Source organism: Trichomonas vaginalis, chromosome IV (genome assembly GCF_026262505.1).
Source record: "Trichomonas vaginalis G3 chromosome IV, whole genome shotgun sequence".
Classification (NCBI taxonomy): Eukaryota; Parabasalia; order Trichomonadida; family Trichomonadidae; genus Trichomonas; species Trichomonas vaginalis.
The window spans coordinates 23394581-23417799 of record NC_067206.1 but is presented as its reverse complement, the minus strand read 5'-3'; the positions used below and the strand labels follow the sequence as shown (position 1 = coordinate 23417799).

The following is a 23219-nucleotide window of genomic DNA, read 5'->3' as shown; positions in this document are numbered from 1 at the left end:
GGGACTTTGGTGATTATTTGAAATCTAATTCTGATGAATTGGATTCTGAATCTAATGATTCAGAAGATTCTGGATTTCATGCTTAAAAATTTTAAATAAGCAATCATTACCAAAATAATTTAATGATTTCATGTTGTTTTTAATAAAATTCTCTAGAAAATTCAAATCAAGTTTATAAAATTTAGTAAAATATGTAAAAATCAATTAGCATACATCAATGAATCAACAAAAATTATAATTTTTATTCTCGAAAATGAACAAACCAAAAAGCATTAAATATTTTATGAAAAATTATTGTTTGTCAAAAACGAAATCCTTTTAGAACTGAATCATGTTCTATGCCTATAACATCTCTAACAAAAGCAAGTCGATAGCTTTTTTATTGATCGTTAAATTTCAAATTGTCATATTTGGACTTAGTAACTTCAGGATAAGTCTGAAGTAGCATGAATTTTATTTGTTTAATGTTTCAAAATCAAAACAACGGCTGTATATCGGAAAATTATTTGAATATTGAGAGAACATATGGCCATTTATAATTTTAATGATTAAAATGCATTGTTAGATATTCTATAAAATTTTCGCTTGCTCAATTTTGTTGTAATTTTTTTGACACTTTACATGTGACGCGGCCCTTCTCAATTTTTGCCATTATGACGCCAGGGGTACTCAAAATTGAGTAGTTTACACTCAAAATTGAATAGTTTGCATGCCACCCCATTGTGACGCCAATTTTTCACTAGCCCCAATCTTCACAATTTAATTTGAAAATTAGTTTTTTGATTTTAAAAAGGAGGCTTTTCAGTATGTGGACTCCTTCGTTTCGCTCGGAGTCCACATACTAAAGAGCCTGCAATATCAAAATGATGCTTGATTAAAAAGATGCTTCCTCTGAATGAAGATAATTGCCCAATTACGAAGTGTCGGGAGAGCAATTTCACCTCACCTCGGTATCCCCCTCAAAATTTCTCAATTTTCTATATTTTTTTGGAATTCAATATTTATTGATTTATAGACTATTGTTATCTATTCCTTATATACTATAAAAATAGTAAATTATAAAATTTTATTTTTTAATCAAATTATGTGGTAAAGGTTTCAATATTTGTCTGACCAGTTTCACAATTCCATATTTCCATAATCTTTGTCTGTCTGCTGGGGTGTATTTGGCTCTTGAATTGTACATTTGATCAGGTGTATAGTGATGATGTGTTTGTGGGTTGATTGGTAAATAAAAATGTGTGATATTTTGATTATATTCATTGATAAAGCGTTGCATATCATTTAAGCTAGAGAATTTCTCGAGGGTTTGCCAAAACATCTCGATTTTGCCATTTTGGTTTGGCGAATGAGAATCAGTATGGCGCCATTGTACTCCGAAGAGGTTAAGATCATTTTGGAAAACACCTCTGTTTTCAGAACCGTTGTCGGTCCAAAAACAATATGGTGCTCCGTAATTCAGAAATGCATCAACAGCAACTTGTGATGTTGAGCTTGCCAGCATGTTTGGTAAGAGTTTAACAGTGATATTCTTTCTGGAAAAGCCGTCAATAATTCTGTATATCGGGTATCTTCTTTCTCCCAGAAAGTAATGGACATCTGCATGCCACATTAAGTTCGGGGAGAGAGCTCAATAGCGGACGGCCGTTTTGTGGCCGACATGTACATTTTTAATCTTTGTGTACCGATTTGCTTAAAAGTATTTAAGTCGTTCGTATGTTTTTGTTTGGCCACATGGAAAATCAATATGTTCGTGAACAATCTTTATTGACTTTTGAAAGTCGTATGGCTTAGGTGTACGCCCGCGTTTTGTAAGTCTACTGATGTTGATCAGGGGATTCTTTCATCACCAATAATGCTAAATATAACAATATATTCATATGTTTTGTGCTAAACACTGCATTACTGCTTTTATGCAAATTTTGGTATAAAAGTTATGCTTAAATAGGCATGGCATTGATATGGTAACATTGTCAGACATAATATAGTATGGATATATGATATTTAATTAATATTAAATAACAATATGTTGATAAAATATTTTGAATACAATTTAATATTTGTGAGAGTTTTATCAAATTTAACATTTTATTATCAGCTCTATTATATATTATATTAACAGATGAACACATATATAATTGTATAGGGTGTCCAAAGGTGCGTTTAGCACAGCGCTCTATATGAGACTATTAAAGGAGATATATGCTGATTATAAATATATAATAAAAAATATGAATATATGTATATGATGAGTATGTTGTATTTTGGCACCATGCCGGGATATAAAATGAATTTTGAGACAAGAGGCAGTTTCGCGGGAAATTTTGGCGGGATTTTTTTCATTTTTTTAATGAATCATAAAGAAAACATCCTCGCTCTTGCAAAAAATGCAAAGACTGTAAAAAAATCTACGATACATTGGTAAAATGCTTCGGTATGGATGCTCCTAGCTATTCCACTGTAACGTATCATGTTAGGGTGTATCACCTCATGAACAAAAAGGCGCCCATCATAAAAATTGACAAAAAATCGCCGGATCAAAGAAAAATCAAAGCAATTCTTCAAGCGCTAGATGAAGACCCAAGAGCATCACTCAGAAGGATAGAGGAGATGACAAAGATACCACATACAACAGTCAGTTATTATCTGCACAATTATTTGAACTACAAACTAGCGTATACACGTTGGGTTCCGCACAACCTTAATTCAGTTCAAAAAAAATCTAGAGTCCAATCTTCGAAAGAGCTCCTCTCTATATTGGGTGCGTATCAATCCAAGAAGTTTCGCTTTTTAGTAACAGGGGACGAGTCTTGGTTTCAATATGCAACAGAAGCCAAAATCATGTGGATCCCGAAGGATGAAAATCCGCAAACATTCCCGAAGAAAAAAATTGACACACCAATGATGATGTTGTCGGTTTTTTGGGGCGTGAATGGCATCATCGCAATTGATATTCTTCAAAAACCTAATACGATGAATGCTCAGTATCTAATTGACAATGTTCTTACTCAAATTATCAATTCTGATGAATTTGAGAAATCCAAACAACAAAAACAAAAGTTTGCAATTCATTTTGATAATTCAAGAGTTCACAAAAGTCATAAGGTAATGAATTACTTGGTGGAAAACAATGTCAAAGTTGTTCCAAACCAAATTTATTCACCTGATATTGCACCCTCTGACTTTTATTTATTCGGCACGCTAAAAAAGAGAGCTGAAGGACGCGAATTCGCGAGTCCAGATGATCTTGAAAATTTTGTAAGAGAGCAATTTGAGCAATTTTCTCATGATGATTTAAAGCGTGTCTTTCAAGCCTGGATCGATCGCTGCGAACGCGTGATTGAATCCAATGGTGATTATATTTAAATAAACTTTATATATATGTAACTTGTTTATTTCTATTCGCAGTATTCAGGTTTGTGCTAAACACACCTTTGGACACCCTATATTAAATACTTTTCAGATTAATTCAAATTTCATTGCAAAATTCAATATTAAATTAACATATTTTAATTTACTATATTATAATTTATTATTTAAATTCATATTTAATGTTATTCAATTTTATTTTGATAATCTCACAATTCATTTAAAAGTTATTAATTTTAAATATAGCTTTAATATTATGTAATAATGAAGAATAAACAATATATGATATTTAATTATTATGAGTGAAAAACTGAAAAAAAATTCTAATTCTGTTCAGAATATTATTGAATTGAAAGCTAATACGATGAAACATAAAAATGCTGAACTTGTCTGGTTCCATTACCAATTAAATGTTAAAATATAGATGCAATCCAAAACAAATTAGCTTTTTGTATTTATAATTTTCAAATGTAATTAAATATAACCTGAATGATATATTTTAGTATTTTGAAAAACTTATAAGTAGATATAAATAAATTCATAGTCATTTTGAATTTTTTACATAAATTTGAAAAAGGTCAAATTGGTTAAATTTCCAATGAACTAAACATCAACATAAAAAGTTCAAAAGAAAACGAAGAAACGAGATCAAAAATTTGAAATGCCAGTTGGACACTTCTTCCAAAAATTTAATTATATTGCCAATATCAATGCACGCAATAAGTGGAGTGTTTATGAAACTTTATCAGCATTAACAAAGCGCTGTAAGGTTCTATGCACAGAAAACAATACTCACCAAAAAACAGAGGAACAAGAATTCTCTCATGTTATGGGTATTTTCCCTATAATGCTGCTGGAGATACGAATAGAGGTAATTCAAAGTGAAATGAAAAAATGAAACTGGCACAATGATTTGTTTCAGTTTTTTTCGGTCCAATTCGCTGTCAAATTTAAATTTTTCGGACGATTTCGCAGATCTCCATGATTCATGCCTGTCCTAATGATATATAATTAAGGCATAATGCTGCCAAACTGCAATAAGATTTTCAGAATATCATATAGATGAAATTTATATGAACATATATGATAGCTCCCCTACTAAATTATAGAAGTTATCAATTTGCAAATTTAGTACCTAAGGAGATATTGATGAAAATATTTTTTCTTTATTTTCGATATAATAAAAAATTAAATTTTTGAATGCACTATCATAAATTGATTTCTTTTTCAAATGATAACTTATTTTAAAAAATTTGTCAATAGAAATTTAAGTAAGGAATAGTTCTTAGTATATTGGTACTTCTAGCATTTGTAAATAACTAGAATTGATTTCAAGGAAAGAATAAAAATTCACCTGTTAAAAATTCCATATTTTTTGATGTTTTTAATGAAAGATAGCAGGCTATCAAATTATTAGAGTTTTAATATATGAGAAATAAACATTATTTAATGTGAGTATGGTTTATATAATTATTTGATTGATTCCACAAAGAATGAGGCAGAATATAATAATTTTCACATGTAAATTCCCAAATAATTATGTTGACCAAATAGATAAAATGCCTTCAGAAGATTTGATTTTTCCTTTCAAAGCTTGTACATATAGAAGAATTATTAAATCAATCTTTGATCATCTCTTTCCAGGCATCAATCTTTCTACTCATTCATTTAGGAAGGGTGCGGCGCAATCTGCGGTCCATTTCAATGTTCCTGATTATCAGATCAAGGCAATGGAAAGATGGAGAAGTGACTGCTATCAATGCTATACAGCGATTGATATGAGAATTGTATCTGTTGCTATTACAACAAGAATTTAATTTCAATTAAAATTTTACGAATAAATTTTTTCGCAATTTTTGAATTTTTTTTAATCGTAAACCATTAAATTTTGCGAAAATGATTTTTCATTACGCTCACAAATTCAATAAGCAATAATTTTGGAATATTTGTAAAATGACATCATACATTGATTTTTATATCATTTCTTGTTGGCATCACTTTATGAAATTTATAAACGTTTTGATGAGTTTTAGAAAATAATGTGTCGAATGCATCTTCATAACTCTCAAAGATGTATATGAAAACCATTTCAGTTTGAAAAAAATATGAGCTTAAAATCTCGAAAGAAGAATGCAAAGGATTGAGGAATCTGAATATGAATTTTAAACAGCCATTTAAGAGTAATATCGGTTTTCCTTCAGAATTTCTTCGAATCTTAGTTAAAGACAACTCGGATGATGATTAAAAAGCAGGAAAGACTCCAATCGGGGGAATTAAAATTTCCCAAATTGGGGGTTAATATGAAGTGACTTTCACCTCCTTATGGTTCGTTTTTGACACAAAATCTTCAAATTCTGTTCATATCTATTACAGTTGTTTGCTTCTTGCTTGAAGATCTCTCATTTTAATTCTTTGATGCCAAAATGTGAAAAACTTTTGATTTAATTCTAATTTCCACAGAGCGAAACGAAGTGAAGTGAAATTCACTACCCGACACTTCGTATTTTTCAGATATATCGCTTAATATTGAGTTTTATTGGGATGGAAAATGCATCTCTTTGGTGGAATAGACAGCCTTTTAAAATGCATTCAGGTACAATATTTACCTGATCAAAAATTGTGGTTTGCAATCTACACAATTAATATGAAAATTAATTTTTTGATTTTAAAAAGCAGTGTTTTCAGTATGTGGACTCCGAGCGAAGCGAAGGAGTCCACATACTGAAAAGCCTGCAATATCAAAATGATGCTTGATTAAAAAGATGCTTACTCTAAATGAAGATAATTTAACATAATATGTGCATAGATATTGTATATTATATTGCATATTATCTTGTTTATAGACTCTATTTATAAGTCTGTAAGTGCCGATTTTCTTTACTTTTTTAAGATTTGTGAAATAGATGTGTTTTGATAGCTGGATTAAGATTGTATTTGAGGAATCCAGATGAGTATAGATGTTGCACACATCAATTACTATTAGTTTGCGTGTCTGTATCTGAAAGACTCACTGTCAATATTCGATATTAATTGAAGAAAGTCATGTTGACCAAAAAAATAACAAAGTAATATTGCTATAGTGGATGACCTGATTGATTGTTATTGTTACAAATAAGATATTATATAGATATAACCCATATACTATTACCCTATATAGCTTTTGTGTGAAAATCTCTGACTTTTTTGAAATCAAGAGATTCTTTGAAAATCTGAGAAATGAGCTTTCACGAGCTAACAATGATGCAAGATAAATGTACATAGATATTGTATATTATATTGCATATTATCTTGTTTCTAGACTCTATTCATAAGTCTCTCAAGTTGTTTTTTACAAAAGTGTCAATTATCACATTCTTATCTTGATTCTTTATATATAGGGTGTCCAAAGGTGTGTTTAGCACAAACCTGAATACTGCGAATAGAAATAAACAAGTTACATATATATAAAGTTTATTTAAATATAATCACCATTGGATTCAATCACGCGTTCGCAGCGATCGATCCAGGCTTGAAAGACACGCTTTAAATCATCATGAGAAAATTGCTCAAATTGCTCTCTTACAAAATTTTCAAGATCATCTGGACTCGCGAATTCGCGTCCTTCAGCTCTCTTTTTTAGCGTGCCGAATAAATAAAAGTCAGAGGGTGCAATATCAGGTGAATAAATTTGGTTTGGAACAACTTTGACATTGTTTTCCACCAAGTAATTCATTACCTTATGACTTTTGTGAACTCTTGAATTATCAAAATGAATTGCAAACTTTTGTTTTTGTTGTTTGGATTTCTCAAATTCATCAGAATTGATAATTTGAGTAAGAACATTGTCAATTAGATACTGAGCATTCATCGTATTAGGTTTTTGAAGAATATCAATTGCGATGATGCCATTCACGCCCCAAAAAACCGACAACATCATCATTGGTGTGTCAATTTTTTTCTTCGGGAATGTTTGCGGATTTTCATCCTTCGGGATCCACATGATTTTGGCTTCTGTTGCATATTGAAACCAAGACTCGTCCCCTGTTACTAAAAAGCGAAACTTCTTGGATTGATACGCACCCAATATAGAGAGGAGCTCTTTCGAAGATTGGACTCTAGATTTTTTTTGAACTGAATTAAGGTTGTGCGGAACCCAACGTGTATACGCTAGTTTGTAGTTCAAATAATTGTGCAGATAATAACTGACTGTTGTATGTGGTATCTTTGTCATCTCCTCTATCCTTCTGAGTGATGCTCTTGGGTCTTCATCTAGCGCTTGAAGAATTGCTTTGATTTTTCTTTGATCCGGCGATTTTTTGTCAATTTTTATGATGGGCGCCTTTTTGTTCATGAGGTGATACACCCTAACATGATACGTTACAGTGGAATAGCTAGGAGCATCCATACCGAAGCATTTTACCAATGTATCGTAGATTTTTTTACAGTCTTTGCATTTTTTGCAAGAGCGAGGATGTTTTCTTTATGATTCATTAAAAAAATGAAAAAAATCCCGCCAAAATTTCCCGCGAAACCGCCTCTTGTCTCAAAATTCATTTTATATCCCGGCATGGCGCCAAAATACAACATACTCATCATATACATATATTCATATTTTTTATTATATATTTATAATCAGCATATATCTCCTTTAATAGTCTCATATAGAGCGCTGTGCTAAACGCACCTTTGGACACCCTATACAATTATATATGTGTTCATCTGTTAATATAATATATAATAGAGCTGATAATAAAATGTTAAATTTGATAAAACTCTCACAAATATTAAATTGAAGAATTTATATTTGTATAATTTTCATCCTTTTATAATGATATGAATTTATAATTAAAAATTAATTGTACAATTTATTAAAGAAAAAATTGAAAGAATGTACCTTTATTTTTTTTAATTAAGGTCTTGTCACTTTTTCGGAAAATTAGAGTTTATCCAAATTCGGTTCAGTACGCGGATGAGTTGGTTAGATATTGTCCTACCTTGGTCCGTGCTATCCAAGAAAGACTCTTCAACCAACTCTTGCGGACGTTACGGACCCAAATTCAAACCCAATATGCAAGAGCAGCCATAAACTTCACCCCATACTCTCACAGTTACGATGAGGACGAACTGGCTGATGAGTATGATGCTGACAATGTTGGCTGGCAAATGAGGTCCACACCTGGCGAATTTGGAGTCGAAAGCACAAACAATTTCCTTCTTCGCACCATTGCGCTACAAGACACTGACGAAGCTGGTAGCTCCGTTGCTGTCGGAGACCGTTTGCGTGTTGTTTTCCAGCGCAAAATTGGAAGCGAAATTGTTTTCGAGGAGTTGGTCACCATATTCTAACACAACAGTATCGCTTGCTGGGATGGAAACATTGTTCTGGTACCTTGTGAAACCATCCAAATTTCCTCAGATTGCAATCATACTTACAATGTCTGGTTCAACTTCGTTGCATACAATGCAACGGACCGAGAGGTTTAAAAGTTCGAATAAAAAAGTGTTGTAAACGAAAAGGATAAAAACCGTTTGACAAAAATGACATTTGACATCTAACATGTCAGATTTAGAAAAGTGACGTCTGACATTTGACACACCAATTTTCAATACGATATTGAATTTTATTTTTTGATAAAAATGAAAAATTTAAATATAAAATATGATTATAAATCAAAATAATATTTTGACATGTCAAAAATAAGTTATCAAATCTCATTTGACATCTGACATTTGACAATCTGACAAAAGCTCTCAATTTAAATTTGACATTTGACATCTGACATTTTCGTTTATAAGAAAACACATTTATCACAATCATCAATGGAAGACGATAACTACTTTTCGCAATTTTTTAAAGAAGAAAAAACTAAAAAGAGTGTTCTTTATATCGAAGATTTCAGACCAAAATTGATTAATAGAACTTCAATTGATAAGCAAATAATAGTTGCTTTGTTCGCCTTAGATGGAATAACTTTCAGAAACATAGCTGATATATTTCATCTAGAATTTAATATGGATGTAACAAGACAGAGAATTTCGGATTGCTATTATTATACTCTGAAAGGAGAAGTTTATTCTTTCACGGAACTAAATGTTTCAAGACCTAAATTACCATATAGTTATGAAATTCAATTACTTGATTGGATTACTGAGATGAAATCAAGTAAGAGTGCTTTAATGCTCGATGCAATCGCGGTAAAAACTTCTGAATTATTTGTACTCTCTCAAGAAAACTTCAAATTCTTCCTAGATAATATTGAAGATATTCCTTTAAACTTCCAGAATTTTGCTGAGATGTCACTAAATAACAAAGAATTTCGAAGTTATATAAAAAGATTAGTCAAGCAGTCCGGATACAAAATTTCAAAAGCCAATTCTGTAGATTATCAGCATGCTTTTATTTCTCCAATCGATTTATTGCGCTTTTCATGGCAATTAACAGCACTTCATGATGTTTTATCTGAAAATTTTTCGGACGATTTCGTAGATCCCCGAAAAGATGATGAATGCATATGATTTTATCAGAACATATGATAAATTCATGTTGTTTCATCAGAAGAGATGATGAATTCATTTTATTTTATGAGAAAAGATGATGAATTCATTTTATTTTATGAGAAGAGATGATGAATTCATGTTGTTTCATCAGATACCACCAAGAATGCGGTGTTAAACTAAAGAAAAGATGATGAATTCATATTGTATTATCAGAACAGATGATGAATGCATATGATTTTGTCAGAACAGATGATAAATTCATGTTGTTTCATCAGATAACACCAATAAACTATTGTTAAACTACAGAACAGATGATGAATTCATGTTATATTATCAATTGACATGATGAATTCAGTATTAAACTACAGAAGAGATGATTAATTCATGTTGGATTATCAGCAGAGATGATAAATTCAGGTTGTATTATCAGAAGAGATGATGAATTCATGTTGTTTCATCAGATAACACCAATAAACTATTGTTAAACTACAGAACTGATGATGAATGCATATGATTTTATAAGAACTGATGATGAATTCGTCTTGTTTCATCAGAAGAGATGATGAATTCATGTTGTTTCATCAGATAACACCAAGATTGATTAATACATGTTCATTTATTAGAGCAAATGCAGAATATATGTTTATAACACGAACAAAATATTTAATTCGTTATGAATTCTAGAGAAACTGATGAATTCATTTTGATAACAAAGATAATCCACTCAATAAACAAAATATTCGTATTTACTTCATCGAGCACACCAAATTTTCATTTTAAATTCACATTGTGAACCAATAAATGCATGATCTATTCAAACTGGAATCTGAAATATTCAAATCGAATTTACAGAGAAGATTATGAATTCATCTTGAATTCCCTCATTAAATGAACTAATTATACGAAATTCAAAGAACTGAATAATATTTCATACAGAGAATTAAATTGTTTATTAAATGATTCAAAGAACTGAATCATTAATGTTAATTTTACAACTGCTTCTCCTCCTATTCTGAAATTAGACAAAATTAATTTTATTATATCAAAATGCAGTTACATCACAATGTTTTGCATGTATATTCAATTATTTTTTATTAATTAGAAAATAACAAAAGTATAAAAAAAATCACATTCGTTTTTTTTGACATGTAAACTCCACTTTTTGAGACTGTTACAGGTGATGGTTTTTGATACGAGTGATTTTACCTACCTTAGTAGGCTCGACCCTTAATTCCAGACTACATAATCCAAGTTATGGGTCGTTGGAGAAGTGATTGTTTTAGACATTACACTCATGTCGATATGATCCAAGCTTCTCTTCAAATAACTACTATAATTTAATAAAAAAATTCATTTTTTACAATTTAAGCACGGATTTTTGTAAAGTATTCAATTTGGCCCATAATATTTTGTGTTAGCCCTCAAATTGATCTATCAAGAATTCCATATTACGAAGTGTCATGAGAGAGATTTCACGTCACCTCGTTATTCCCAATTTCCACATTCTCTAAAAAACTCTCAACTCATACCCACTTATTCATTTAAATTAAAAATGATTATACTTTATAAAAAAGAATTTAATAGATCATATGTTTTCTATCAAATTTATAGTATTTTCTCTGATTTTTCCAATTTTGAGATTTTTTTCGAATATTTTTATTCAATTTTTGGCTAAATTAGGGTTACCACAAATTTTGCAAAGTTTGAGGTAAAAAGATTGAACTTTCAACTGTATCTAATCACTGGTTTTTAATATTAAGGAGTCTTTTTTCATATTTACATATATATTATATTGTTTTCTATGCTTTCTATTGAGTACATTTTGGTTTTAAAGCTCAAATTATATGATATGTAAAGTTTTTTACCCGCAATCAAACGCAAAATTCAGATATTTATTATAGAAGGGAAAACTAAAAGCTTGCATTTATGGTAATAAAATTATAGCATACAAACACTACTTCAAATGAGATTTGCAGCAATATAATTTTTACCACAAGATAATAAATATATGACGTGATAATAGCATTTTATTTCCGGCCATTCACTTCACATTCTGACTCTCTTAAATAAATTATATTTTCATACATAAAAAAAACATTTTTTTCTTTTTTATAAAATGCCAAACAAATACGATGTTTGTATTTGATCGAGCCGTTTAATAAATAGAACGCTATCGTATTTTACATGTCCAAAATTTGTATCATCAAAACAATACCAGGAATTTTCTATTTTGATATAAGAAACATAATGATTACATTTCATCGAATTACCAAAATGAAGAATAAAACCAAACAACTTATATTTCCATCCAATATTGAAACTTTCTTCAACCTTGAATTATGTTGAAGAAATTGAATTCAAACTTTGAGCATATTTGAAATATATGTTTATACTCTACTTTGGTTCCTTCTGAAATGATGTTTTCATGATAAAGAACCTTATAATTCCTACATTGAAGGTTTCATTATTCGAATTTATAACAAAATTTAAATATTCAACCAACCTTTGATCATTTGATCCAAAATTATAAGCATCTTCAAGGACAAAACTTTGAAACATATCAATCAGAAAGGTGCATTTTGATAAATGACAAACTCGATCAAGACATGTTAAATCGCTCAAAGCTTTAATTTTCATTGAATCACCTGGAATAGATCTTGAAATTTTGAATCTGCGAAATAGTAAAAAAAGATTTCATAATCTATATTTCATTTCAATACAAGCTAGTTTCGAAGATGCAGAGATGTTATATGGGCTTTCTAGATTTTTAGAAAATGCACCAATGATTCAAAGAGATAATATATCTTTGGCCAAAATAGCTTCATTTCTTCTCAATTTTCCATTAAAAAAATCCAAACACGGAGGTGAATATACATTTGTATTTAGAGGATTTCCGAAAAAATTCAATAATAATGATATCTCACAATGTAACTCCAAAATTAAAAGAATATCATAGCTTATCAATTATTTAAAGATTTTGCGCAAACCAAGTTTGAAATGAGGGCAAAACAACAAGGACCGCAGACTGCAAAAATGACTGAAGCTAGATTAGCAAAAAAATCAATAAATAAAGGAAATAAATAGCAGTAAATGTGAATATGCTAGATTGAAAAAGACTGAAAAACGAGAATCACGATTAAGACATGAAAATTTACTGTTGGAAAAAGAAATCGCATTGTAAAAGATAGAAAAAACAAAGCTAAAGGATGAATTAAATATTAATAGAAATGAGTGTTGTAGAATTTATGAAAAGTGACATGAGAAAAGTGAAACTTAACCTTAAATTTCTAAACACTATTTTTAATTGTATTCTGTTATTTATATGTGATCCCGCACAATATTTTATCGTTCATAAAAGTGCCATTTATTTAATAGACAGCACAGAGCGTGTATCTATGATCAGCAGCGAAGATAAGAGAGTAACCACAACAGATAGCAGACCAATGGCTCGTTGCACTGGCATACGTGGAGGAAGACCTCTACATTCAAGAAGCGAGAGATCACAAGATCACGATCAAGATCAGGATGAAACATACACTAACTTATGAGGAGGAGAAACAAACAGTCTGGGAGGGTATTGAAGCAGCTTTGAGACAGAAGTACCTCAACGATCTGAATAAGCAGATCATGAAGTTGCAGAACTGTTGTATACGGGGTTAAGAGATTTGACCCTTTACAAAAAGTGACAACTTTACATGTCAGATTTTACGAAAAGAAGGTATTTAATTCAAATATATTATCAATAAAATCTATATTATTGTAAAATGATATTTTAAAAAATAAAATAAGATTACATAAAAATTATTGATCTTGGTTAGGAATTAAAGGGTGTGAGTACTATTGTTGCATGCTAAGTTCGGTCAACGATAGAAATTGAGTGGAAATTAATTGTCGAGGAAGTACGATTATGTAAAGTAAAAAAATGTTGTGGGATTTTTAATATTATATATTATTTTATAATAAAATTTTTTTGAGTCATTTTAAGAAGCACATATAATTTTTTGAATTTAAAAATTAAAGTAGTGTCAAACGAATTTATCACTTAATTTAATACTCAGATTTCTTAAAATTAATGAAAAAAAGGTTTTCTGAGAACTTTTGAGAATGGTTTTCAAATTCCATTATTGAAAATATATAGGTATTGTATGAAATTCAAACTCTATATTTATTAAAATTCTAAATTTTTAATAAAATAACTTTTCAGAGGAATATGATTTTGAATGGTTGATTAATAAGTATAAAAATGTCTACGATTTTAAGGAGGGAATTGTTCCTTATGAGGTATACATCATAACTATATACCTCATAAGGAACAATTCCCTCTTGATAGCTGGGAAACTTTCTCTGAATAACTTATCATTTGGAGAAAGTTCCCCAGCTATCTATTAGGAACTAAAGGCTATGAGGCACTAATATATAATCAGTGTATATAATTTATTTTTATTAGTTTTAATTTAAATTCTTTGTGATATAATTAAAATATAATTTTGTAAATGGATATTTAGCATAAACAACAAAACATCAAATATAATTTAACTTATATTATTATATTTTTATTACAAATTTTAAGAATCTCGTATTTTGAATCAAATCAGAATTCAATTTCCTCATAAGATTTAATATTAAGCTCTGCTGTTGAATGGTAAAATAGTTTGGCCCATAGACAACAAATTATCCCTTAGATGTTGCAGTCTATCTTGTTTGTATAAAGTTGTCTACAACTTATTTCGGTTACTCTATCTAGTAATAAAATAACTTTAATAGTTACTGTCACTTTTTCAAAAATTCTTGTTTTTTTCGAAAAGTATCATGCATTTTTATTCGGAAGATATGAAGTTATTAAAAAGTTAACGCTTACAATTGTCATCTTCTATACAGAAATAAAAGAAAATAATGGAATTACAACACATTATCTCACTACTTTGCCTACCGAACATTTGAATTCTCTAATAAGGGATTTAATGGATTTAAAAAAGCACATGGAGTCTGCAATTTCTGGTTGTGCCACTCATTTATTAGATTTATTAATTAGAGTACAACTTGAAATTCGAGATTGGGACAAAGTTGCAATTCGGCACTTTTTGTAAAAAAAAATGGGGTCATACTCATAATGAATAGAGACTTATAGCCAAGTCTTGATATCATGCAGGGAGAATATACATAGATAAGCAATTATATTTTATAGTAGTAGTATTCAGAAATTCTTACAATTTACAATACAATTTTCAAAAATGGATAAAGACTTATAGCCAAGTCTTGATATCATGCAGGGAGAATATACATAGATAAGCAATTATATTTTATAGTAGTAGTATTCAGAAATTCTTACAATTTACAATACAATTTTCAAAAATGGATAAAGACTAATAGCCAAGTCTTGATATCATGCAGGGAGAATATACATAGATAAGCAATTATATTTTATAGTAGTAGTATTCAGAAATTCTTACAATTTACAATACAATTTTCAAAAATGGATAAAGACTAATAGCCAAGTCTTGATATCATGCAGGGAGAATATACATAGATAAGCAATTATATTTTATAGTAGTAGTATTCAGAAATTCTTACAATTTACAATACAATTTTCAAAAATGGATAAAGACTTATAGCCAAGTCTTGATATCATGCAGGGAGAATATACATAGATAAGCAATTATATTTTATAGTAGTAGTATTCAGAAATTCTTACAATTTACAATACAATTTTCAAAAATGGATAAAGACTAATAGCCAAGTCTTGATATCATGCAGGGAGAATATACATAGATAAGCAATTATATTTTATAGTAGTAGTATTCAGAAATTCTTACAATTTACAATACAATTTTCAAAAATGGATAAAGACTAATAGCCAAGTCTTGATATCATGCAGGGAGAATATACATAGATAAGCAATTATATTTTATAGTAGTAGTATTCAGAAATTCTTACAATTTACAATACAATTTTCAAAAATGGATAAAGACTTATAGCCAAGTCTTGATATCATGCAGGGAGAATATACATAGATAAGCAATTATATTTTATAGTAGTAGTATTCAGAAATTCTTACAATTTACAATACAATTTTCAAAAATGGATAAAGACTAATAGCCAAGTCTTGATATCATGCAGGGAGAATATACATAGATAAGCAATTATATTTTATAGTAGTAGTATTCAGAAATTCTTACAATTTACAATACAATTTTCAAAAATGGATAAAGACTAATAGCCAAGTCTTGATATCATGCAGGGAGAATATACATAGATAAGCAATTATATTTTATAGTAGTAGTATTCAGAAATTCTTACAATTTACAATACAATTTTCAAAAATGGATAAAGACTTAGTTAGTAAACATATCAAGTGTACTGTGGCACTGCGTTCCACCTTACCCATTATATGTGAATTTGACACTTTACGAAACCGTTAACGTATATTTTACAACACAAACGACAACACTAACTTAACCTTAAATATTTACAAAGCCGCCAACCACTTCACCTCACTAATGTAAAAATAAACGTTCTCACTTACAAAAGTATTGCAACTCCTCCCATTGCTGTGCTTCACATAACAGCTCATAATCTTCTGACTCACTTTCTTCTTCATATAGGTCAAAATCACTGTCAAAATAAATGTTAGTAAGTTTTGACAAAGCTAATGAAACACGTTTACCGTTTGTATCGTATGCTTGTATAAACTTTCCATTCTTCATTCCTTCATAAACGCTCAAACTAACTTTACCCTTTCTCCCTCGTATCTGATAGAATGTATTTTCACGAGGAACGAAGAACAAATTCTTGAACTCATGACCGTTGTAGTTTGTTATCTCAATAGTTTTCGTCATTTATATAAAAATAAAATAAAAAATAAACTTAAAAAATAAACTTAAAAATTAATGATATCACCACCCTCACACGTATGAAAACATAGCACAAAAATAAATTTAGGTGAAGTGGTGAGATCTCACCTCTTTTTTCACCTCTTTTTTCACCCACTTGAATTCATTGCTTTATAACTCTCTTCCTTGGTTTCTTTTTAGTTGCTTTCTTCACGTCTGTCTCCAGCTTAACTGTCTTTCTTCTTCGTCCGTAATGATACCAGTTACTTCCACCAGTCAATGGGTCAAATGGTCGTTCATAAGGTTTCCATACATTCCATAAGGCCCGTATGGATAAACCGCTGGTGGAGAAGAAACATTTTCTTTAGTTCCATCGACTCTATTTAAATGCATTGTTTCACCTTTCATCTGGTCATTAAAGTCTTTTGCGTGTTTTGCAAACTCATGGTCCTTTCCTAAAGCATTTTCTGACTCAGTCGCAACCAAATTGGATGCTTTATTTATGAGCCCTATTTTATTTAATCTTAACTTCTTTGCAACGCCTCCAATCTTCCCTTTATTTGCATCTAATGTCTTCGAAACCCTTCCTCCACTCATTTTATTTACTGCGTCATAAGCTCCAAGTGCTTTTGCTCCAAATGCTAATGCTTTGTTCCCATTGCGCCTAAAGCTGCCCAAGCTACCATTTACACCATATTAAAATCATCTCTCTTCATATTATCTCATAAAAGTTCTCGTTACTGGAGAAAGTCAATGAAACATAAGCGTTCTCACGGGCTTCGCCCTCACCGCTTTGCGGTCTATCTAACTTATTTCTTATATCATCTATTCTCAATAAAAATGTCTGAACAATTGTAACATCTTCTACAACAGTTATTTCATCATGAATGACCTTCAAGAACAAGCTCATTAATATGCAATTAAAATCATCTCAATAATGAGTCCATCCTTTCCATCTTTAGGTAGCACAACATCTTTCATTGAAGAAGGTTCGACAAGTCTTATGTTAAACTTACTGACAAAGTTTGTTATACTATAATGCTTCGGCGGCGAATACATGTAGTTTGAAAGACATAATATAGATTCTTCAGCAAATTCACTTATACTGGATTTTATAACAATGTTCTCACGAGACCAAATGCCACCAATTGAAAAACTTGTAAGCAATCCTGCTGAACCTTCTACTGTAAACGTCGATGGTAACATTCCACGAAGGTCATCTATTGACATCGTTGAGTCACTGTATTTAAATATTTTCTTAAAACAATCGTCATTATCTAACCATGCAATAGCTTTGAAGTTTTCATTCGAATATACATCTGCTTCATTAAATGTAAAACCTGACTTCTTTGCAGAGATGACTTTAAAATCTATTGAGTTTGTTTCAAAATTATATGCTATGGTAACTTCTGAAGGTAATGGATGCCCTTCCGCAGTCAGTTGTTCTCTCACTACCGTTTGAAGCTTTGTGTTAAAAACTTTCATGTCATCTCCTGTATCTAAGTTCACATACACAGCAACAGGGAAACTATCTTGCTTCTTTGTTTCATCATTATACCTCAAAACATTAAAGTTCTTCAATAATATTGTTCTTCCTGCTGGAATACTTCGAACCTGTCTGATTTCAATAGCTTTCTCACCTCCTACATACTCTACCCAGTGTCTTGGATATTCATAAGTATACTGACTTTCTTGAATTTTGGTAGGTTTCATCATAACGTGTTCATAGTATATCTTTATACTCTTGTCAGTTAGACTCGGTGCTATATTCTGAATATTTCTGACTTGCATTTTTAATGGAGATAAAATGAAGCATTTAATACATGACGTAGATGAAGACATGAATGAAAGCAGTGAAAAGCTCAACAGTTCTCTTATTCTTCCTTTCAGCAAAGATTATGAGTTCTGTTCAAATGGTGTGTATTTCTATTGTGGAAAGATGGGTTCAGGTAAGACATTTAACCTCATTCGTCATATACTCATAACAGAACGTTTAGGAAATGACTCATATTATGACCAAATCATTATATCAGCAACTTCAGACTCTATGGACTCAACAGCGAAAACATTTATGTCAAAAGTTCAAGCCTCTGTCGTTAAAGTTCCAGACAGTGAACTCATTGAATTTCTTCAACGTTACATTCGACGTAAGAGGAAATATTATGCCATCGTTGAATTTATACAGTCAGGAATGCAAAAGACTTCTGAGGAGATGGAAAGAATTATTGACAAACACCACTTACGTCAGTACTCAGGAGTTTACGATATGAAACGACTTACAAACTACATTCTGTCAAAACTTTCAAAATACCCCTTCAAAAAGTATCCTTCAAACACTCTGCTCGTTTGCGACGACTTCGCCGGAAAAGGTTTAGTGTCAAAACCAGACTCACCATTAGCTAACATCATAACTAAAGTCAGACATTACCACTTAACTGTAGCAATACTTATGCAAACATGGAGGTTTTTAGCTTTAAACATAAAACGTCTCATAACTGACTTCGTTATCTTTCAAGGTTTCTCACGCTATGATATTGAACTCATTTGGAAACAGTCAGGTATAACATTACCTTTTGAAGAAATTTGGGAAGCATATAAGTCTCTCATCTCTCCTCGTTCATACCTTGAGATTCATATCATGACTAATACCATTAAAGTCAAAAATATTCCATGGGAACGACCAACATTGTTTTAAAGTTTAATCTTCAATTGACTGATGGTAAACAAATTCCATGCATCTCTGTCGCCATTTCTGTTAATATTTTTGCTGTCATTCATATCATCCACTTCTCCATCCGTTAGCTTTTGAGGATATGCGTTAGAATAGCTGTTCTTAAATGAAGGCTTTTCACCTTTGAGAGCATAAACTCTATAACTTTCTGCATACTTTATGTTTGAACCTCCTGAGCCATCGTTGACATAAATTTTTATAGGCTTCCACCCTTTGTTCATGTTCCTGCTTCTTCCCTTAGCTCTTTTGTTCAGTAGTTCTACATCTTTATACACAGCACCTGTCTCAGTGAATTCAACAATATTTTCATTCGTTAGCTTTACATTCAAACCCTTGTCGAGTATATTGTTCATTTCATACATATAAAAGGTTTTTATTCTATATGAAATGAGAAGCAAATCCATCTTAGCTGGTGCCGTTAATGTTCCAATTGAACCAACATCAAATGTTGACTCACGAACGACAAACAATATTGTCATAAAGAACTATAGTTCAGAGTGTTTGAAAGAACCAGAACCAGATCTTAAGTCGGTGAATTTAAACACAGCTTCAAACGCTAACGCTACATCAGATGTTAAGTTAGAGTATCCACCACTGGACCAAATTCTTTCAAGAGAAGCCAACGACAACCCTTACACAAATGTTCAAACAAATCCTTCAGATAACGTAGACCATTACCTTCTTCAGTTATACCAAACAATTTTACTCAAAGACGATAAGAAGCTTTTGACAAATCTTATAAGTAAGAACCAAATAATTCTAACAAAGGAGGACCTTGAAAATGTTATCTCACGAATAACAGGGAAACAAAGTGTCATTGACTATCTCGACCCTGAAATCGAATGCTGTGGTCAAACTCCAATATTCATGAAAATAGGTAACATCCGCATCATTGAAACACCAGGTACTCCAGGAGTTGAGTTTAAGTATAAATATTCGAACGAGTATACAAAACTATCTACTGATTATAAGCTTTGTTTGAAATATGTTTTAGTAAATTAAAGCAATTTGTAATATCTATCCAAAACTTCTTCAACAGTATCGAACTCATCTTCATAATGCAAACCTAATCTTATTGACTTGGTGCAGTTTTCACTAACACAATATTTTTCTGTTCTCTTGACTGACATAACTAACTCATTTGTTTCATCAAACAGCAACAACCAAAGTTCATGACCTAATACATAACATTCATACTTTATATTTTTAGCTCTGAGTTCTCTTGTAAGCTGTTGCATTTAATATTTTCTAAAAAGTCAACTTCAACAGTCATTCGCACTGGTGCCTTCAGTTCTACAGGCTCTCCTTGAAAGTCAACAAGTCTGAATTGCATGTCTTTCAAATTATGAGGACTAATGCGAACCCATTTACCTAAATGAGTTGCTATGACAGGAACGTTTGGAATGAACATTGAATTGACTGCATAACAGAAGGATTTATATTCTACTGAACCTTTACTATTAACTCCTGAAATGCCTGTGACATTAGCTATTTTAGACTCAATGTATAAACAATTACCATAACATACATATGGAACAGATTTCATCTCAATCGTTTTGTCAACACTTTTCAAAGGAAATGTCATATGGTATGCTCCTAAAAGAAGTTGAACTCTATGACTCATTCGTGTTATCTTGAACTCTTTCTTGCTACTGAACTTCAATGTTCCCTCAGAAGAGAGTTCGACATCTATGTTGTCAATAGTTTCTTCATTTATGAGAGTATCTATGACTCCAGCAATTTTATCTATTCTATACTCTGCTCTGTTAGGAAATGTTATAAAACTTCTTTTGTCATCTATTTCAATCTCTATGAAATCTGTTTCATCTGTTATGACAAAAGTTGCGATAGTATTAAAGTCAACAACTCTGAAAGCAAGCGCTTCATTCTGAAGACCTAAGTTTGTTTGTAGCTTTACTGTCCCGTATTCGTTTGGGTCTGTACTTTGCAAATAGAACAACATTTTATTCTCATTAAAATATGACTATTGCTGCATATGCGTATGAAACAAATGAAGCAAGAAGAGCACATGAACTAGTAAATGAAAACTCAACATTAACCATTGAAGGCAATGATTTAGTCATTGACGATGGAAAAACTAAAAAAGTCATTGATTTCGATACTTTTAACACTTATGACCCATTCATTACAACAAGCAAGGTTCCCATCATAAATGATGGAACGGTGCAATATATAAATTCTACAGTAGATGCCTCATTAGTGAAAGTATTAAATGTTCTCATTGAATTGTTAAAGAGCTTTCGATTTGACGACAACATTAAATGCCTAAAGAATTTAGTCATGAATGAGAAACAAATTCTCGGCGTTGCTGGTAGCAGTAATGATGTACACCTTATGACATTAGAATATTATAACGAACATAAAGATGAACTGAAAGGAGAGAAGGGTGACACCGGACCACAAGGAATACAAGGAATACAAGGAATACAAGGAATACAAGGACCTCAAGGCGAAAACGGTTTGGATGGAAAGGATGGAAAGGATGGAAAAACTGCTAAATCATGGATATGGGACCTTATAAATACTGGTTTAACAGCTACTTCATATGGAGTTCTTCAATACCAAATCGGAAAGATATGGGCAGTACTTGGTGAAGAAGCTTTAGATGACGTTAAAAATGCTTTGAACTTCATTTCAAATGGTTCGGATACTATTAAAACTTTATCTGGTTGGATGCAAGAAACAAGGAGTCAAATAGATACTGTAAGACGTATAGCAAACAATGCACGTACTGGATTGGATACTTTACGAGAAGCACAAAATACACTAAAGGAAGCAAATGATATTCTTGGCTCAGTATCAGACATGCATGAAGATTGGCTTAAAGGTATTGACAAATCTTTAAAAAATCACAGTCAGTCTATTGCTGACTACAAGAAAAGTATAGATTTTTTACATAGTGCTATGGACGTACATGATGGAAGCATAAGGAACTTACTTAATGCTAACAATAACTTACCAGGAACTATTAAAGCATTTATAAAGTCCTTTGTAAAACCCGGTGCTCTAACATTTAGGTCTTTGAGAGCAAGAGCATTGAAGTCAAGAGATGCAGAAACTCCAGAAGAACCACCAAAACCAACAGCTAATGAAATATTGTTCGAATATTTTCCAAGGTACTCTGTTCTCATTGCATACATTCAAGAAATACTTAAGAAAGCAGACTTGACTTTAGGAGATGATGAAAGTTCTGTATATCTTTCGTTCCAGTTTCAAATAGCAGAACTTTTGAGACAGATATGCTTAATGTATGACAACATCTCTGATTTCACAAGATATGATGACGACCATGACCCCGAACACGGTGAAGAAGAAGTTTTACAAACATCCATTAAGACAGGAAAGGTTTTAACTCAAAGTCTCATTATTGACACCAAAGATGGCGAAGTGGACGTTCTTCAAGAGCTGAAGAAAAATACTTCTTCGGGAGGTGGTGGTAGGCATGAACTTGAAATAAATGAGATAGAAGAGAAATTAGCCGAAAAAGCAGATAAAGAACATAAACACAATATCTCCGATATAAATGAACTTCAAGCTACATTAAATAGTAAAGCAGATAAAAATGAACTTGACGCAATGAACAAAGTTTTGAAATCTCATAAACACAACATCTCCGATATAAATGAACTTCAAGCTACATTAAATAGTAAAGCGGACAAGAACCATGTTCATTATATAACTTCAGACGAACAGATTATAACGGACTACCATGGATATTTAACACGAAGTGATGAAGCGAAGACAAAAAATGTTAATGAAAGAAGATATAAATACATTCGTGCTAAAGGTTA

General features: G+C 31.2%; 8 protein-coding genes and 2 pseudogenes across 10 annotated transcripts, besides 11 other annotated features; 5 read left to right on the top strand and 5 right to left on the bottom strand.

Annotated features, from left to right (window-relative positions):
* Positions 1 to 1066: 1066 nt before the first annotated feature.
* TVAGG3_0153980 (integrase, catalytic core-containing protein) lies at positions 1067 to 1504 on the bottom strand (the record flags this gene model as incomplete). The annotated part of the gene is made up of 1 exon (XM_051224766.1): positions 1067 to 1504. One exon carries the CDS (start codon positions 1502 to 1504, stop codon positions 1067 to 1069), a length of 438 nt encoding a protein of 145 aa, XP_051109752.1.
* Positions 1505 to 2143: 639 nt separating this feature from the next.
* Positions 2144 to 2171: a terminal%2Cinverted (terminal inverted repeat of Mariner transposon ID:TVAGG3_0153960).
* Positions 2144 to 3446: a mobile genetic element.
* Positions 2240 to 3366, top strand: TVAGG3_0153970 (annotated as a pseudogene). Its single transcript has one exon. A coding segment is annotated over exon 1 (1127 nt).
* Positions 3419 to 3446: a terminal%2Cinverted (terminal inverted repeat of Mariner transposon ID:TVAGG3_0153960).
* A 3297-nt stretch (positions 3447 to 6743) lies between these two features.
* Positions 6744 to 6771: a terminal%2Cinverted (terminal inverted repeat of Mariner transposon ID:TVAGG3_0153940).
* Positions 6744 to 8046: a mobile genetic element.
* On the bottom strand, positions 6824 to 7950 carry TVAGG3_0153950 (annotated as a pseudogene). The gene has a single exon. A coding segment is annotated over exon 1 (1127 nt).
* Positions 8019 to 8046: a terminal%2Cinverted (terminal inverted repeat of Mariner transposon ID:TVAGG3_0153940).
* Positions 8047 to 8849: 803 nt separating this feature from the next.
* Positions 8850 to 8900: a mobile genetic element.
* Positions 8901 to 9168: 268 nt separating this feature from the next.
* TVAGG3_0153920 (uncharacterized protein) lies at positions 9169 to 9864 on the top strand (the record flags this gene model as incomplete). Its single annotated transcript, XM_001330305.1, has 1 exon — positions 9169 to 9864. One exon carries the CDS (start codon positions 9169 to 9171, stop codon positions 9862 to 9864), a length of 696 nt encoding a protein of 231 aa, XP_001330340.1.
* A 4245-nt stretch (positions 9865 to 14109) lies between these two features.
* Positions 14110 to 14222: a mobile genetic element.
* Positions 14223 to 14895: 673 nt separating this feature from the next.
* Positions 14896 to 16181: a mobile genetic element.
* Positions 16182 to 16198: 17 nt separating this feature from the next.
* Positions 16199 to 23219: part of a mobile genetic element that runs on past the window's edge.
* Positions 16362 to 16682, bottom strand: TVAGG3_0153890 (uncharacterized protein; the record flags this gene model as incomplete). Its single annotated transcript, XM_051224765.1, has 1 exon — positions 16362 to 16682. One exon carries the CDS (start codon positions 16680 to 16682, stop codon positions 16362 to 16364), a length of 321 nt encoding a protein of 106 aa, XP_051109751.1.
* Positions 16683 to 16864: a terminal%2Cinverted (terminal inverted repeat of Maverick-1B transposon ID:TVAGG3_0153720).
* On the bottom strand, positions 17796 to 18392 carry TVAGG3_0153880 (uncharacterized protein; the record flags this gene model as incomplete). The annotated part of the gene is made up of 1 exon (XM_051224764.1): positions 17796 to 18392. A coding segment is annotated over one exon (597 nt), but the record flags the coding sequence as incomplete, so codon positions are not given.
* Positions 18517 to 19274, top strand: TVAGG3_0153870 (protein of unknown function, DUF4106 family; the record flags this gene model as incomplete). The annotated part of the gene is made up of 1 exon (XM_051224763.1): positions 18517 to 19274. A coding segment is annotated over one exon (758 nt), but the record flags the coding sequence as incomplete, so codon positions are not given.
* Positions 19795 to 20409, top strand: TVAGG3_0153860 (uncharacterized protein; the record flags this gene model as incomplete). Its single annotated transcript, XM_051224762.1, has 1 exon — positions 19795 to 20409. One exon carries the CDS (start codon positions 19795 to 19797, stop codon positions 20407 to 20409), a length of 615 nt encoding a protein of 204 aa, XP_051109748.1.
* On the bottom strand, positions 20606 to 21370 carry TVAGG3_0153850 (uncharacterized protein; the record flags this gene model as incomplete). Its single annotated transcript, XM_051224761.1, has 1 exon — positions 20606 to 21370. The coding sequence occupies one exon, from the start codon at positions 21368 to 21370 to the stop codon at positions 20606 to 20608; it is 765 nt and encodes a 254-aa protein (XP_051109747.1).
* TVAGG3_0153840 (organellar and viral DNA polymerase type B) lies at positions 21388 to 22544 on the top strand (the record flags this gene model as incomplete). Its single annotated transcript, XM_051224760.1, has 1 exon — positions 21388 to 22544. A coding segment is annotated over one exon (1157 nt), but the record flags the coding sequence as incomplete, so codon positions are not given.